This window comes from Schistocerca piceifrons, chromosome 5 (assembly GCF_021461385.2).
Source record: "Schistocerca piceifrons isolate TAMUIC-IGC-003096 chromosome 5, iqSchPice1.1, whole genome shotgun sequence".
Taxonomy (NCBI): domain Eukaryota; kingdom Metazoa; phylum Arthropoda; class Insecta; order Orthoptera; family Acrididae; genus Schistocerca; species Schistocerca piceifrons.
Window position 1 is genome coordinate 30,268,400 of NC_060142.1, and position 14,844 is coordinate 30,283,243.

The 14,844-nt window shown below is 44.5% G+C and overlaps 1 protein-coding gene across 1 annotated transcript in view; it reads right to left on the minus strand.

The window, feature by feature from the left end:
• The window catches only part of LOC124798316 (venom dipeptidyl peptidase 4-like), a 318,770-nt gene that overhangs the window by 172,297 nt on the left and 131,629 nt on the right, over positions 1 to 14,844 (minus strand). Inside the window, exon 5 of the mRNA XM_047261654.1 lies at positions 4,586 to 4,638. Within this exon, the coding sequence (XP_047117610.1) occupies positions 4,586 to 4,638 (53 nt within the window). The remainder of the gene's footprint in view (positions 1 to 4,585; positions 4,639 to 14,844) is intronic.

Genomic DNA, 14,844 nt, shown 5'->3' on the forward strand with positions numbered 1-14,844 from the left:
TGGTTCCTTCTTGAAGGCCCGTGCATCTGACTTCTGGGTCTTCGTCTTGGCAGAAGCTGATGAAGGTGCTTGTGTCTGAGGGGTGACGGGATGAAGAGGAGACGTCGACCGCGCGATCTTAGCACTGGCCGAACGGACGACCGTGGTGCTGAAGGTCAGATCGCATGTCTGCGTCGCCACCTCCCTGGTAGTCTGAGGAGAGGCGAGGACAGTGCTGTATTTTCCCGCCGGGAGCAGCGTTGGCTTCCTTCTAGCAAATACACTCCTGGAAATGGAAAAAAGAACACATTGACACCGGTGTGTCAGACCCACCATACTTGCTCCGGACACTGCGAGAGAGCTGTGCAAGCAATGATCACACGCACGGCACAGCGGACACAACAGGAACCGCGGTGTTGACCGTCGAATGGCGCTAGCTGCGCAGCATTTGTGCACCTCCGCCGTCAGTGTCAGCCAGTTTGCCGTGGCATACGGAGCTCCATCGCAGTCTTTAACACTGGTAGCATGCCGCGACAGCGTGAACCGTATGTGCAGTTGACGGACTTTGAGCGAGGGCATATAGTGGGCATGCGGGAGGCCGGGTGGACGTACCGCCGAATTGCTCAACACGTGGGGCGTGAGGTCTCCACAGTACATCGATGTTGTCGCCAGTGGTCGGCGGAAGGTGCACGTGCCCGTCGACCTGGGACCGGACCGCAGCGACGCACGGATGCACGCCAAGACCGTAGGATCCTACGCAGTGCCGTAGGGGACCGCACCGCCACTTCCCAGCAAATTAGGGACACTGTTGCTCCTGGGGTATCGGCGAGGACCATTCGCAACCGTCTCCATGAAGCTGGATTACGGTCCCGCACACCGTTAGGCCGTCTTCCGCTCACGCCCCAACATCGTGCAGCCCGCCTCCAGTGGTGTCGCGACAGGCGTGAATGGAGGGACGAATGGAGACGTGTCGTCTTCAGCGATGAGAGTCGCTTCTGCCTTGGTGCCAATGATGGTCGTATGCGTGTTTGGCGCCGTGCAGGTGAGCGCCACAATCAGGACTGCATACGACCGAGGCACACAGGGCCAACACCCGGCATCATGGTGTGGGGAGCGATCTCCTACACTGACCGTACACCACTGGTGATCGTCGAGGGGACACTGAATAGTGCACGGTACATCCAAACCGTCATCGAACCCATCGTTCTACCATTCCTAGACCGGCAAGGGAACTTGCTGTTCCAACAGGACAATGCATGTCCGCATGTATCCCGTGCCACCCAACGTGCTCTAGAAGGTGTACGTCAACTACCCTGGCCAGCAAGATCTCCGGATCTGTCCCCCATTGAGCATGTTTGGGACTGGATGAAGCGTCGTCTCACGCGGTCTGCACGTCCAGCACGAACGCTGGTCCAACTGAGGCGCCAGGTGGAAATGGCATGGCAAGCCGTTCCACAGGACTACATCCAGCATCTCTACGATCGTCTCCATGGGAGAATAGCAGCCTGCATTGCTGCAAAAGGTGGATATACACTGTACTAGTGCCGACATTGTGCATGCTCTGTTGCCTGTGTCTATGTGCCTGTGGTTTTGTCAGTGTGATCATGTGATGTATCTGACCCCAGGAATGTGTCAATAAAGTTTCCCCTTCCTGGGACAATGAATTCACGGTGTTCTTATTTCAATTTCCAGGAGTGTAGCTTGCGGGCAGCCGAGGTGGACACTTTCTCTTTGACCTGAATTTCCTGTATACAGCGTTCGTCCTTGTAGATGGGACAGTCGCGGGACGACACTGCATGGTCACCCTGACAGTTCACACAACGAGGAGACGGAGGTGGACAGTCACCCTCATGGGCATCCCTGCCACAAGTGACACATTTAGCCGCATTGGAACAAGACTGGCGAGTGTGATTAAAACACTGACACTGGTAGCAGCGCGTAGGTGTCGGGACATAGGTGCGAACAGAAATAACCTCGTAAACTGCTTTGATACGCGACGGCAGCTGAACACTACCAAAGGACAAGAAAAGTGTCCGGGTCGGTACAAGGTCATTGTTGACCTTTTTCATGACCCTATGGACAGCCGTCACGCCCTGCTCAGCGAGGAATTATTGAATCTCCTCGTCAGTCAATCCGTCGAGTGATCGAGTATATACCACACCACGAGACGAATTCAAAGTGCGGTGAGCCTCCACCCGGTCAGGGAACGTGTACAGGAGTGTGGCCCAAAGCAGTTTTTGTGCCTGAAAGGCGCTGTCAGTTTCTAGTAACAAGGTACCATTACGCAACCTGGTACACGACTTGACAGATCCGGCTATGGCATCTACGCCCTTCTGGATAACGAAAGGGTTGACAGAGGAAAAATCATTGCCGTCCTCAGATCGATAAACTACGAGGAACTGTGGGGCAGGCGGTAGTACTTTTGTCACTGGTGGCTGGTGAAGTTTCCGTTTATGGGCAGAATTCGAGAGAGAAGAAGGAGAGAAATCCATTGCGGAGGAATCCCCCATGATTGCCAGCGTCTCCGATGGCGCGCTCCTTCCTTGTGGGGACCCTCTCAGAGGGCACTCCCGCCTTAGGTGAATGTTTACACCTCAGGTCACACCTCCTGAGAAACAGACGGAGGGACCAATCGGCATGGTCAGAAGGGATCAGCTCAGGCAATCACCCCTCCCTGGGCCTGGCCTTTACACGGGGGTACTTGCGTGCCTTACTTGTCTACCCAGGGCGGGGTATTACGCGTTACCCCGTCACCGGCTACGCGTGCGAACGCGTGGGTCAGCCTTCAGGCGCGCATAGGGAGGAAGGAAGAAGAAGAAAAAGAAGAGACAAAGAGGTAGAGAGAGAAGAGACTGTCTCAAACGCCGAGGCGGAGACCAGAGAAGGCAAGGAGAAGAGGGCAAGGAGAAGTAGGCAAGGGAAAGAGTAAGGAAGACAGTGAGATGGAGAAGAACAAAGCAAGGAAGAAACCAAAGCAAGGAAGAAACCAAAGCAAGGAAGAAACCAAAGCAAGGAAGAAACCAAAGCAAGGAAGAAACCAAAGCAAGGAAGAAACCAAAGCAAGGAAGAAACCAAAGCAAGGAAGAAACCAAAGCAAGGAAGAAACCAAAGCAAGGAAGAAACCAAAGCAAGGAAGAAACCAAAGCAAGGAAGAAACCAAAGCAAGGAAGAAACCAAAGCAAGGAAGAAACCAAAGCAAGGAAGAAACCAAAGCAAGGAAGAAACCAAAGCAAGGAAGAAACCAAAGCAAGGAAGAAACCAAAGCAAGGAAGAAACCAAAGGAAGGAAGAAACCTAAGGAAGGAAGAAACCAAAGGAAGGAAGAAACCTAAGGAAGGAAGAAACCAAAGGAAGGAAGAAACCTAAGGAAGGAAGAAACCTAAGGAAGGAAGAAACCAAAGGAAGGAAGAAACCAAAGGAAGGAAGAAACCAAAGGAAGGAAGAAACCAAAGGAAGGAAGAAACCAAAGGAAGGAAGAAACCAAAGGAAGGAAGAAACCAAAGGAAGGAAGAAACCAAAGGAAGGAAGAAACCAAAGGAAGGAAGAAACCAAAGGAAGGAAGAAACCAAAGGAAGGAAGAAAGAAACCAAAGGAAGGAAGAAACCAAAGGAAGGAAGAAACCAAAGGAAGGAAGAAACCAAAGGAAGGAAGAAACCAAAGGAAGGAAGAAACCAAAGGAAGGAAGAAACCAAAGGAAGGAAGAAACCAAAGGAAGGAAGAAACCAAAGGAAGGAAGAAACCAAAGGAAGGAAGAAACCAAAGGAAGGAAGAAACCAAAGGAAGGAAGAAACCAAAGGAAGGAAGAAACCAAAGGAAGGAAGAAACCAAAGGAAGGAAGAAACGAGAAGAAGTGAAAAACCAAAATGACTTCTAATATAGGTCGTGGAACCGTCCGTCTCCGGACGCAGGCGCTAACTACCCCCTTGAGGGGGAGGGACTCCTTTTAGTCGCCTCTTACGACAGGCAGGAATACCTCGGGCCTATTCTAATCCCTGGACCCGCAGGGGGATTTTTGATCGTCTGTATACTGCCGAGTGAGACAGAGGAAACGCACTTCTGTAATACAGGCAACAAAACTGAAGTGCAGAAGGCGAGGACCCTCCCCTCCACCTTTATTTTTCGTGAGCTGAAAAAACTTTTTAAATGAAACAAACGTTTTTAACTACGACTACGAGCCACTTCGCTCTTGATCCGTGCATGTTGTTCGTGTTCCCTAAACATACTCTCAGGAGGCTTCAACTGGCCTCCCGCATTTTCAGACGGTACACACTGCAACTGACTCACACAGCCGCTGCCGCTCGCAGCTCTATGGCAAGTGACCTTGTGCTAGCAGCTACACATAGCATGCATACCACTGGATGCACATATCTCACGTTACGGCAGTGTTGCCACCATTTTCAATCCACCCCTAGTAGCTGCAAAATGTCTTTCTGCCAACGGTTTTAAAAGCTGCGTCATCCGAGTTCCACATTAGTTTCAACGGCTTTTCAACCTATACCTCTGACTACATCGTTTCTTATCCACTGTACACCTGGTAATATGGTACAAATTATTTTGATTATCGTTGTAAGTGAAGAAGAGTATGCACACGGGAGGCAGGTACTTACTTTTCCTGAACGCTGTAGATGGTATAATTGGCCTCTGAGGAGTGACGGTATACCTGTAAACAAAGAGAGTGAAGCTGTAAAATACATTATCTCTACAACACTACGAAATCAAATTGAATTTCCTGTATTGATGTGTGCAGCAATTCATAATGTTCCCTAAAAATCATACGTAGATCGTTGTTAATGATCTTATGAAGACGCTATGCTGAGAGAGAGAGACAGAGAGAGAGAGAGAGAGAGAGAGAGAGAGAGAGAGAGAGAGAGAGACTTGTAAGGTGATCATATGCTCTGACGCATCAAATTTTTATTAACATGCACTTGATTAATCTTTAATGTTTAAATTACGCTCGCGCGTGGAAGTGACAGAATGTAACGAATAAGGTCATGTAAAGGCACAAAAAGGCACGAGTACTACAAGCTAAGTACAGTGTTCATTTCAATGGTCACTAGAACCTCTGACGTAACTGAAAAAGATGGTACAATTGGTAATAGCTCTGTGCATGAACATTTGATATTAATAATCTGAATCATTAATAACTATTCGTAATTCAAAACCAAACGTAATTGTGGTTTGCTATTTAAGGTCAGCCGCGACGTCGAGATGATGGGAGTGAAACTCTCAACCATAGTTCACTCTCGTGACACACAGGACACATTGCTGACATGATCTAGAAGCCATGACTTCCGGGTGTAGAGAACCGATCAGGACACTTTCAAGATAAAGTCAATGGAATTCAATAGTCGAAAACAGACACTGTGTGCTACCCACACAATCATTTATTAATGCTGCCCAGCCACATTCTAATAAGATAAAGCTGTTGCGTAAAAGAATGATCAAGTGACGATTACATGGTGTGTGGCGGTGGTCGTTACTTCGATATGACGTTACTTAAATAATTGTGCATGCCTTCCTCCTACCTTCGCCTTCTACAAGAGCCAGAAGACCGTTTTTGATGTTAGCCAGAGATCGATAGAGAACATACTGACCATAATTTTCAGTCTGCAACTCCACCTTACTCTTTGTGCTCACTGACAGAAAATGTTCGTATTTGCTATTTACTCAGCGGGATCAGGGACTATAGCTATAAATGAAAGTTCTGAATTTCTATTGATTGATACATTCTGTAAATATTTCACACGCACAAAAGTATTGTCACTAATACCTCTATTGGAAACAGCATTATTAATAGTTCAGAGGCGACCTGTACAGGTAGTTCAAGTAAAATGTTCTATGGCTCTGACTTCTAATCAACTTGAAAGTGGAAAATAATTTTGCCACTGGCCATGTGGTTTTGTCAACATTACTGGCGGCACACAAAGTTACTTCCGTGAAACCTAAGCGATCCGGGACGGTGTATAGTTCTCGTGAGTTCAGTGTCTACTTTTACCAAAAAAGCATTCAAATATGCACAACTCTAGCGCCATTCGAGACAACGCACGCGGGCGTTTGACTGACGTGGAAAGTTTGATATCTCGGTGTGAAGTATGTCCTGCCACTGCCTCTCTGGCTTTATTTAGGGGGCGCAGCGCACAGCCAAACGAAACATTTGCTATCAAGCACAGACAGCAGTATCTAAATGACCACTTTCTCGGGCACGTACTTATTAATAGCACTGTCCCTTAATAATTTACGGTCTTTTTAGTTTTTATATAAATATAGTTAAGTTTGCTTTAGTTACAGAAATTTTTTTAGTTCGACCGCGTTTAAACTTCGCCGGCTAGACTTCGTAGAACGTAAGTGACAATAGAAAAAGAGCGCTGAACTGCCTCTTAAGTTTCTTGTGAATATTGTTATTTACAATAGTCTTTGAACTTGCTAAAGCTGTATTATTTCATGAATATAATCAAATGCTTCAATTGGAGCTTTCCATTAAATAGAAGAATGATACTTAATCCAAGTTTTAGTTCAAAATTTGGTTTTTAGCAAAGAACTTGAAAACTGATAGAAGCAGCTCGGTGTGTCTCATATTCCATGTTTCTAAATGAAACTGAAGCTAAATATGAATTTGCAGCTTTCTGAGTGTAATAATTAGCAGCTTCAATTTTTCCTAAAAATGACCATTTTTACCAAAACTTGTTCTCATCAAGCTGAGAGTTGTAACATTTGTGACGTACATTTGCATATCCTGACCAATTCTTAGCTTTCTAATTTTATTATTCAGGGCCACTTATTTTTCTTAGGTTCGTATATTTTGCCTAACATAGTTATTTGATCATTTTCAGATTTTACTGTGTAAACATTCATATACTTAAGCTGGGAAAGTTTGGAAAAGTTATTTTAATTTTTAATTTCACTCTTGAATTGTGGTGCAGTCCTTTGTTTGTTAAACACAGGCGCGTTATGGTTACGTGGCGCGGATAGTAATGAACTGGGGTAAACTCCGGCATACGCGATCACCTCAGTTCCTCTTACAATGACACAGCGCTTGTTTCGCGTCAGTGGCTATAACCGGTTAATGGGACAGTTTTACACTACAGTCTGCACGTCCAAGAACAGTACAAAAAAAAAAAAAAAAAAAAAAAAAAAAGGCTCTGAGCACTATGGGACTTAACATCTGTGGTCATCAGTCCCCTAGAACTTATAACTACTTAAACCTAACTAACCTAAGGACATCACACACATCCATGCCCGAGGCAGAATTCTAACCTGCTACCGTAGCAGTCCCGCGGTTCCGGACTGAGCGCCTAGAACCGCTAGACCACCGCGGCCGGCAAGAACAGTACAGTTAACATGTATTTGGCTATCGGCGACAGGGTAAAGCTAACCTCTCAATCCAGTAAAAATAACTGTTGATATCCCATTACACACTTTTTCGGACCTCACTCCCCTCTGGTGGTCTCCAGTGCGAAGTACTACTGGATTAGTGTTCAGGGAAAGAGAGAGACCCGTCAGCATCCATACAGAACGACTTCAAATCGCAGTAATTATCTACAAGCCTGAGCAGATAAATAATATGATGGTCACAAGCCGAAATAGCAGATATGTTTGAGCATATCAGTTTAACCGTGGAACTGTTCTATCTGTAATGATGCATCAATATATATGTCAAATTTCTGCCTTACACTGTCTTTATTCAGAATTTGAGTCACGACGATGATCGCTGGTAGACTTGCATCTTAAAATAACAGAGAAGCTAACACACACACACACACACACACACACACACACACACACACACACACACACGTGTGTGTGTGTGTGTGTGTGTGTGTGTGTGTGTGTGTGTGTGTGTGTGTGTGTGTAATATATTCCACTCTATTAGGCCGTATCGTACAGCAACCGTATGCAGAATACGTGAATTATAAACCATCTTGGTTGCAATTTATTCTTTTACTAACAACGCGTTTCACCTTTGTGAGGCATCTTCGGATCATCTACTGGGATAAAAAACTAAGTAGAAGTTTGGGTATGATCTTAGCATACACGATTCTAAATGTGAATAAGGAATTTTACTAAAATTAAAATTATCCTTTTACGACATGAACCATGGACCTTGACGTCGGTGGTGTGGCTTGCGTGCCTCAGCGATACCGATAGCAGCACCGTAGGTGCAACCACAACGGAGAGGTATCTATTGAGAGGCCACACAAACGTGTGATCTATGAAGAGGGGCAGCAGCCTTTTCAGTAGTTGCAAGGGCAACAATGTGGTTGACTGACTGATCTTGACTTTGTGACATTAACCAAACCGGCCTTGCTGTGCTGGTACTGCGAACGGCTGAAGGCAAGCGCAAACTACAGCCGTAATTTTCTCTGAGGTCATGCAGCTCTACTGTATGGTCCTCTTCGGTAAAACATTCCGAAGGTAAAACAGTCCTCCATTTGGAAGTAAATGGCGGTGAGATAGGAGAACGATGCTACGAGCAGAATTTGACAGAACTCAGAACGATCCCGAGGGTGAGTCAAATGAAAACCTTAAATTTGTAGTAACAAATCGAAATTTCGCGCTGTTATCTTGTAAGCTGGTAAGCGTGCTACAAACGGCGTGCAGAATGGCCTGTAGGTGGCAGCATAGTGCAGATGCACACATACCGTCGCAGTGTCAGTATAAAGATGGCCGCCCCACTTGCGACTTGCACCAGGGAAGAACAGCGTTCTGTTATTCGGTTTTGGGTTGTGAAGGTGTGAAACCTATTGAAATTCATCGACGAATGAAGGTTCAGTACGGTGATGCATGTTTGTCACAGCAGCAAGTCTACGAATGGAGTAGGAAGTTCGCAAATGGTGTGACTTCAGTGGAAGATGCTCCTCGTCCAGGTCAGGCACAACGAGTTGTGACTCAACAGAACATTGCAGCAGTTGAAGCCATAGTGAAGGAAAACCGTCTAGTGACACTGAATGGCTTTGCAGCACGTTTACAGATTAGTCATGGGTCAGCACACCACATTGTGCACGATGTGCTCCAGTTTCACAAAGTGTCTGCAAGATGGGTGCCACGGCAGCTGACTCCTGAAATGAGGGAATGACGTGTTAATGCTTGTGAAAAACTTCTTCGGCGCTTTGAACGAGAAGGTGATGGCTACCTTGCAAGAATCATTATTGGGTACGAAACATGGGTTCACTTCCGCCATCCGGAAACGAAGAGAGCGAGCAAGGAATGGCGCCATTCCTCATCACCAAAATCAAAGAAGTTTCGAACAGAACCATCAGCATGGAAGGTTATGCTGACACTCTTTTGGGACGAAAAAGGCGTCATTTTGGAGCATTACATGCCTAGAGGGACCACTGTCACCAGTGCATCATACACAGATCTCCTAAAAAATCATCTGCGGCCTGCAATCAAATCAAAGCGACGTGGATTGCTGTCAGCAGGTGTCCTTTTGCAACATGACAATGCAAGGCCCCACACTGCCCGTAAAACAGTTGCAACAATCACAGACCTGCATTCTGAGTGTTTTCCTCATCCACCATACTCACCAGACCATGTCCCAAGTGATTTCCGTATGTTTGGACCATTCAAAGACGCAATGGGAGGGAAGAAGTTCAGTTCTGATGAAAAGGTACGTCACTCGGTGCATGAGTGGTTGCGTGAACTACCAAAAGAATTTTTTTCTAAAGGAATTTATGCACTTTGTAAGCGCTGGAAGACTTTTATTGAGCGTTGGGGAGATTATGTCGAAAAGTGATACAGCTTTGTACCAATTCTGCACGATAAATAATATTTAAAAAATATTTAAGGTTTTCATTTGACTAAGTCTCGTAAGTCGAAACAAGACCCCGGTAGTAGAAGACATTCCGTCAGAACTACTAATAGCCTTGGGGAGAGCCAGCCTCGACGAAACTCTTCCATCTGCTGTGCAAGATGTCTGACACAGGCGAAATACCCTTAGACTTCAAAAAGAATGTAATAATTCCAATTCCAACGAAAGCAGTTGCTGGCAGGTGTGAAAATTACCGAACTATCCGTTTGATAAGTCATGGTTGCAAAATACTAACACGAATTCCTTCACAGTAATGGGAAACTGATAGAAGTCGACCTCGCCAAGGATCAGTTTGGATTCCGAAGAAATTAAGGAACACGAGATGCAATATCGACGATACGACTTATCTTAAAAGATAGGTTAAGGAAATACAAACCTACGTTTATAGCATTTGGAGACTTGCCGACGGCTTTTGACAGTTCTGACTGGAATATTCTCGTTGAAATTATGAAGACAGCAGGAGTAAAATAAGTAACAACTTGTACAGAAAGGAGGCAGCAGTTTTAGGAGTCTAGGGGCATGAAAGGGAAGCAGTGATTGAGAAGGGAATGGACAGAGTTGCAGCCCATCCCCGATGTTTTTCAATCTGTGCGTTGAGCAAGCCATAACAGAAACTAAAGAAAAATTTTCAGTAGAAATTAAAGCATCGGGAGAAGAAATAGAAACGGTTAGGTTTGCCGGTGACATTGTAATTCTGTCAGAGGCAGCAAAGAACTTGGAAAAGCAGTTGAACGGAGGACACAAGACGAACGTCAACAAAAGCAAAAGCAAACCGAGAATAATGAAATGTAGCAGAATTAAATCAGGTGATGCTGTGGCAGGACCACACATACCAAGAAGTATACATATTTGAACAGTATACACAGGTATCCCGCCGCAACTTCACCGTAGGAGCGCCAAGCGGGAACATAGACGGACACTGCAGTGACACTTTTACACAATGATTGTGGAGGAGACACAAAGGTGGCGCTCAAAGCATTTATATAAGAGTCAGTATGATTATGGTTTAAAAACATCTAAAAATGGTTGAATCAGTTGAAAGAAACTGAGAGGTACAATTAATCAAAACATAATTGAGTAAAATGGGGGAGGAGATGGGGGCGGCAGCATATCAAATGGAACTCGCTGCTATGTTACTCTAACCACTTCTTCGCACTCCCGGCATTGTGAAATGTTGCTTTATCTTGTAGAAAAATGTCACTGCTGTCGAAAAACATGATCGTCATGAAGGGGTGTACGTGGTCTGCAACCAGTGTACGACTCATGGCCGTCATGGTGCCTTGCCCGAGCTCCATACGATCCATGGATGCACAACGTTTAGTGCCGATGGTCAAGAGCCCATTTCAGCTGCTCGTTAGGAGCGTTCGGTGCACTGCGTGTTCAGACACACTTTTACTTTGCGCGGCATCAGATACTGATGTTATTTCCACCACAGTTCGCCGCCTTTCCTGTTTTACCAGTCTACCCAGCCTACGACATCAGACGTCTGTAACAAGTGGTCACCTCCCAACCCCCGTAATGTGTGGAGGCGGTTTCACCTTGGTTTCGCCACGTGCTGAAGACACTCACCACAAAACTGCTGTAACACTTAAGTGGTGTAGTTTCCGAAATGCTCATGCCGAGCCTCCGGTTCATCACAGCCTACCCTCGGTCAAACTCTGATAGATGGCGTACCTCCCTCATTCTACACATGGACAGCACGATCACAGAAATTCCAGGCACCTTGTGTGTGTCATTCCCGGCCAGGTGACGCTGCTACCACTTGGACGGGTTTGTATCTATAGTAGATCGATGGACATTATGTTCTGGCTATCAGTGTACTTGTTATTGCAGTATAAGAGTTATTCGTTTTATTGTTAGGTAGTATTAGTATGCTGCAGTCACGAGTTTGATTTCTTAATTTCAATATTACTTACCTGAACTGCACCAAACATACAATTAACTTTTATTTTCAAATTTAAGCTGATTTTCTAAGGAAATAGACTTTATCTGACTGTAGTGCGGTCGACCATCCATGTATCCCTTAGTATTTCGAAACTCAATTCTTAATTATTTTATAGACCTAAATTTGTGGGTTAGATTTAATATATACATGAGTTAATTGTTTTTCGTCATTTTGGAGTTGTGTAATTTAATGGAGTTTTCATGGTTCAGGCACTTTTTTTAATAGTTCTTGATTAAAGTGCCTGTATTTGAACACCCAAATAATATATGTACAGTTTCCCAAATGAATGTTGAATGTTTGTGTGTTAGAGACGCCACATATTTTTGTTCAAACATTTGTTACACAAAGTTCATCAAAATTCAGTTTTCTGCTAATCACTGGATAGATCAAAATTTGTGGAATAGAATCAACATCTGCATGTGGGAGTCATTTTTATTTATTGTTACAGTGTGGAATTTAATAGATTTTTCATGATTTAGGACTTGCTCAGAGTTGAGGTAAGGCTTATCTGCGGTATATATTATAGATTTCGTAGTGGCCACTGGGAGTGGTATGTTGCTTTTATCAATATTTCCTGATGCAAGGTCGAATGTGTGATGGAAGATTTACAGCCTAAATCTTGTGTCCTTCCATGAACATATCCAGGCTGTCCCTATCACTACTCATTTCTGGTATTCCCGTAAATTTAATGTTTCTTTTAGGCAGTAATCATGCTGATATAATATATTGATGAGTGTACTTTCATTGTGTATATTTAGTCTATATCTAACCTGTTTGCCCAATATATGAATCGTATCAGACGTTTCAAAGAGTATCACAGCTTATATGTTACAACCAGTTGCCATCCTCAGTGTATTAATTTCTATAAATAAAGTTGGGCATGGTATTATAATCCTTTAATGAAGTAAATGAGAAAGGTATCCGGTGTAATTTATCAAATACATTATCACATTCTGATCTCACGTGAGCCAATAAATCAAGCAAATCATTAAAGAAATATGCTTCGTACATCAGCAGGAGGGCTCGTCTACACGATTGCGGAATACTGCGTTCCTGCTTGGACTAATAGCTCGCATGTGACCAAAACTCTAGGATTACTACGTGACAGTACGCACAGCAACAGTGATGAAATGTACTTGCGCTCCACGGCTGCACTCCTTGAGCCATATGACACCTCCAGTGATATGGCGTAAAAGTTCTCTTCTAACAAAATACACAGGCTTAACGATAACCCACAGCCACTGACACACAATAGCATAGCAGACTTGGATCGGAGGGAACAAGAAGTCAGGCAGTTGTCGCTACAATCTGACGATTGACAATTTCTGGAAGCAACACTGGCACGAGCACTAGCTACCGCAATCTCTAAGTTTCGGTATCACGCGATGTGTGGACGACATGAAACAAAATACGCACTGGTCTTGCCAGAAATACCGGCGCGCTTCACAAATGGGGAGAAATACCATCTGCAAAATGAGATTGCGGAGCAGGAAAGCAATCATACCTATACGTACTCTAAAAACGTCCGCATTAAGCGTAGAAGAGACTCTTCACCGATTTCATTTTGTGATCTTGTATTTGGCTTCTGAGAATGTTTCTTTGCAAAATGTCCAGTCACACGAATGCGGCCGCCTGTCGCAAAACCCGAATGACCAATCTTTGCTGCGCGGACCGCTACGAGACGTATAGGTAGGATATCAGTGACATGCTGAAAGAAACCTAGCCGTTTTGGAATTGCTGCCACCCTTAGCCCGAAAGCCAATGGTCATGTGCTTTTGGACATCAGGCAAATCCGTTTCCGCATAATATCAACGACTGCACTGTTACCCGCATCCACCCCCCCCCCCCCCTTCCAAATGCTTTATTAACACTCCACTGTTACTGCTGCCACATGTGAGATGTTATTGCATGTTGAACACAGCCGGTAGTCACATTAAAGTGACTGAACAGTGTTGTTACAATGTGTTGTTTTTAAAATTGAAATACTCACTCTTGCGTGGATATGGAGCGCAATTTTGTGCTTTTTTAAGATGCAGTTTTTCAGAGCTATGTTAATCTATCTTTTAAATACCTTAAACATTTCACTTCTATCGCTTTTTTAATCTTATAATGTCAGCTAAGCACAAATTGAATAATACAACATTTTACAACTGAACACATACATTTTATATGCGGTTTTAACGGCTTATAATTAGTAAATTGCAATAAAATTGTATTTTGGACGGTTAGTCGTCATGAAATCTCCGAATCAGAGATTTAGTATAGGCAGTCTATAGATTCTAAATTCGGTCCTGGGGGTGTAAGACAACCGATGTAAATTATTTTGGATTTTATTGGCACTAAAATACCGTTAGTCGGTGTTAGAAGAGAGGGAAATGAGGTATGGAAGATTACTCGATGGTTGCAAGGCTAGCCGACCGCGAATCTGCGACAAGCTACCGGGAACCGTGTTTTTTTTCTCTCTTTTAGTCGCAGACAACCGACGCCAGCACTGCATGTGTTTCTTGTTTAGCCGGTCGCTGCAGTGCCTGGAGAGGCCACTGCCCTGAAATCCTGTCGTACCGGGACTGCTGGCATCCAGCACCCTGTTCCTCTCGGCACAAGTAGTTCGGCTGCTTCCAGACTTCGTCTGTCCCTCTAATTTTACCCGTGCACATCTATAGTTGTTTTGGACTACTCGAGTTTCCAGAAACCTTATGTCTTACCTACAATCACGCTATAGTGTCCCTCTGTCGTGCTGTCCCAATCGAACGTAGCACTCATGCTGATACTTAATATCGATATACAGGGTGGTCTATTGACAGTGACAGGGCCAAATACCTCACGAAATAAGCGTAAAACGAAAAAACTACAAAGATCGAAACTTGTCTACCTTGAAGGGGAAAACCAGATGGCACTATGGTTGGCCCGCCAGATGGCGCTGCCATAGGTCAAACGGATATCAACTTGGTTGTTTTTTTTTTTAAATAGGAACCCCCATCTTTTGTTACATACTAGTCTAGTACGTAAAGAAATATGAATGTTTTAGTTGCACCACTTTTTTCGCTTTGTGATAGATGGCGCTGTAATAGTCACAAACGTATAAGTACGTGGTATCACGTAACATTCGACCA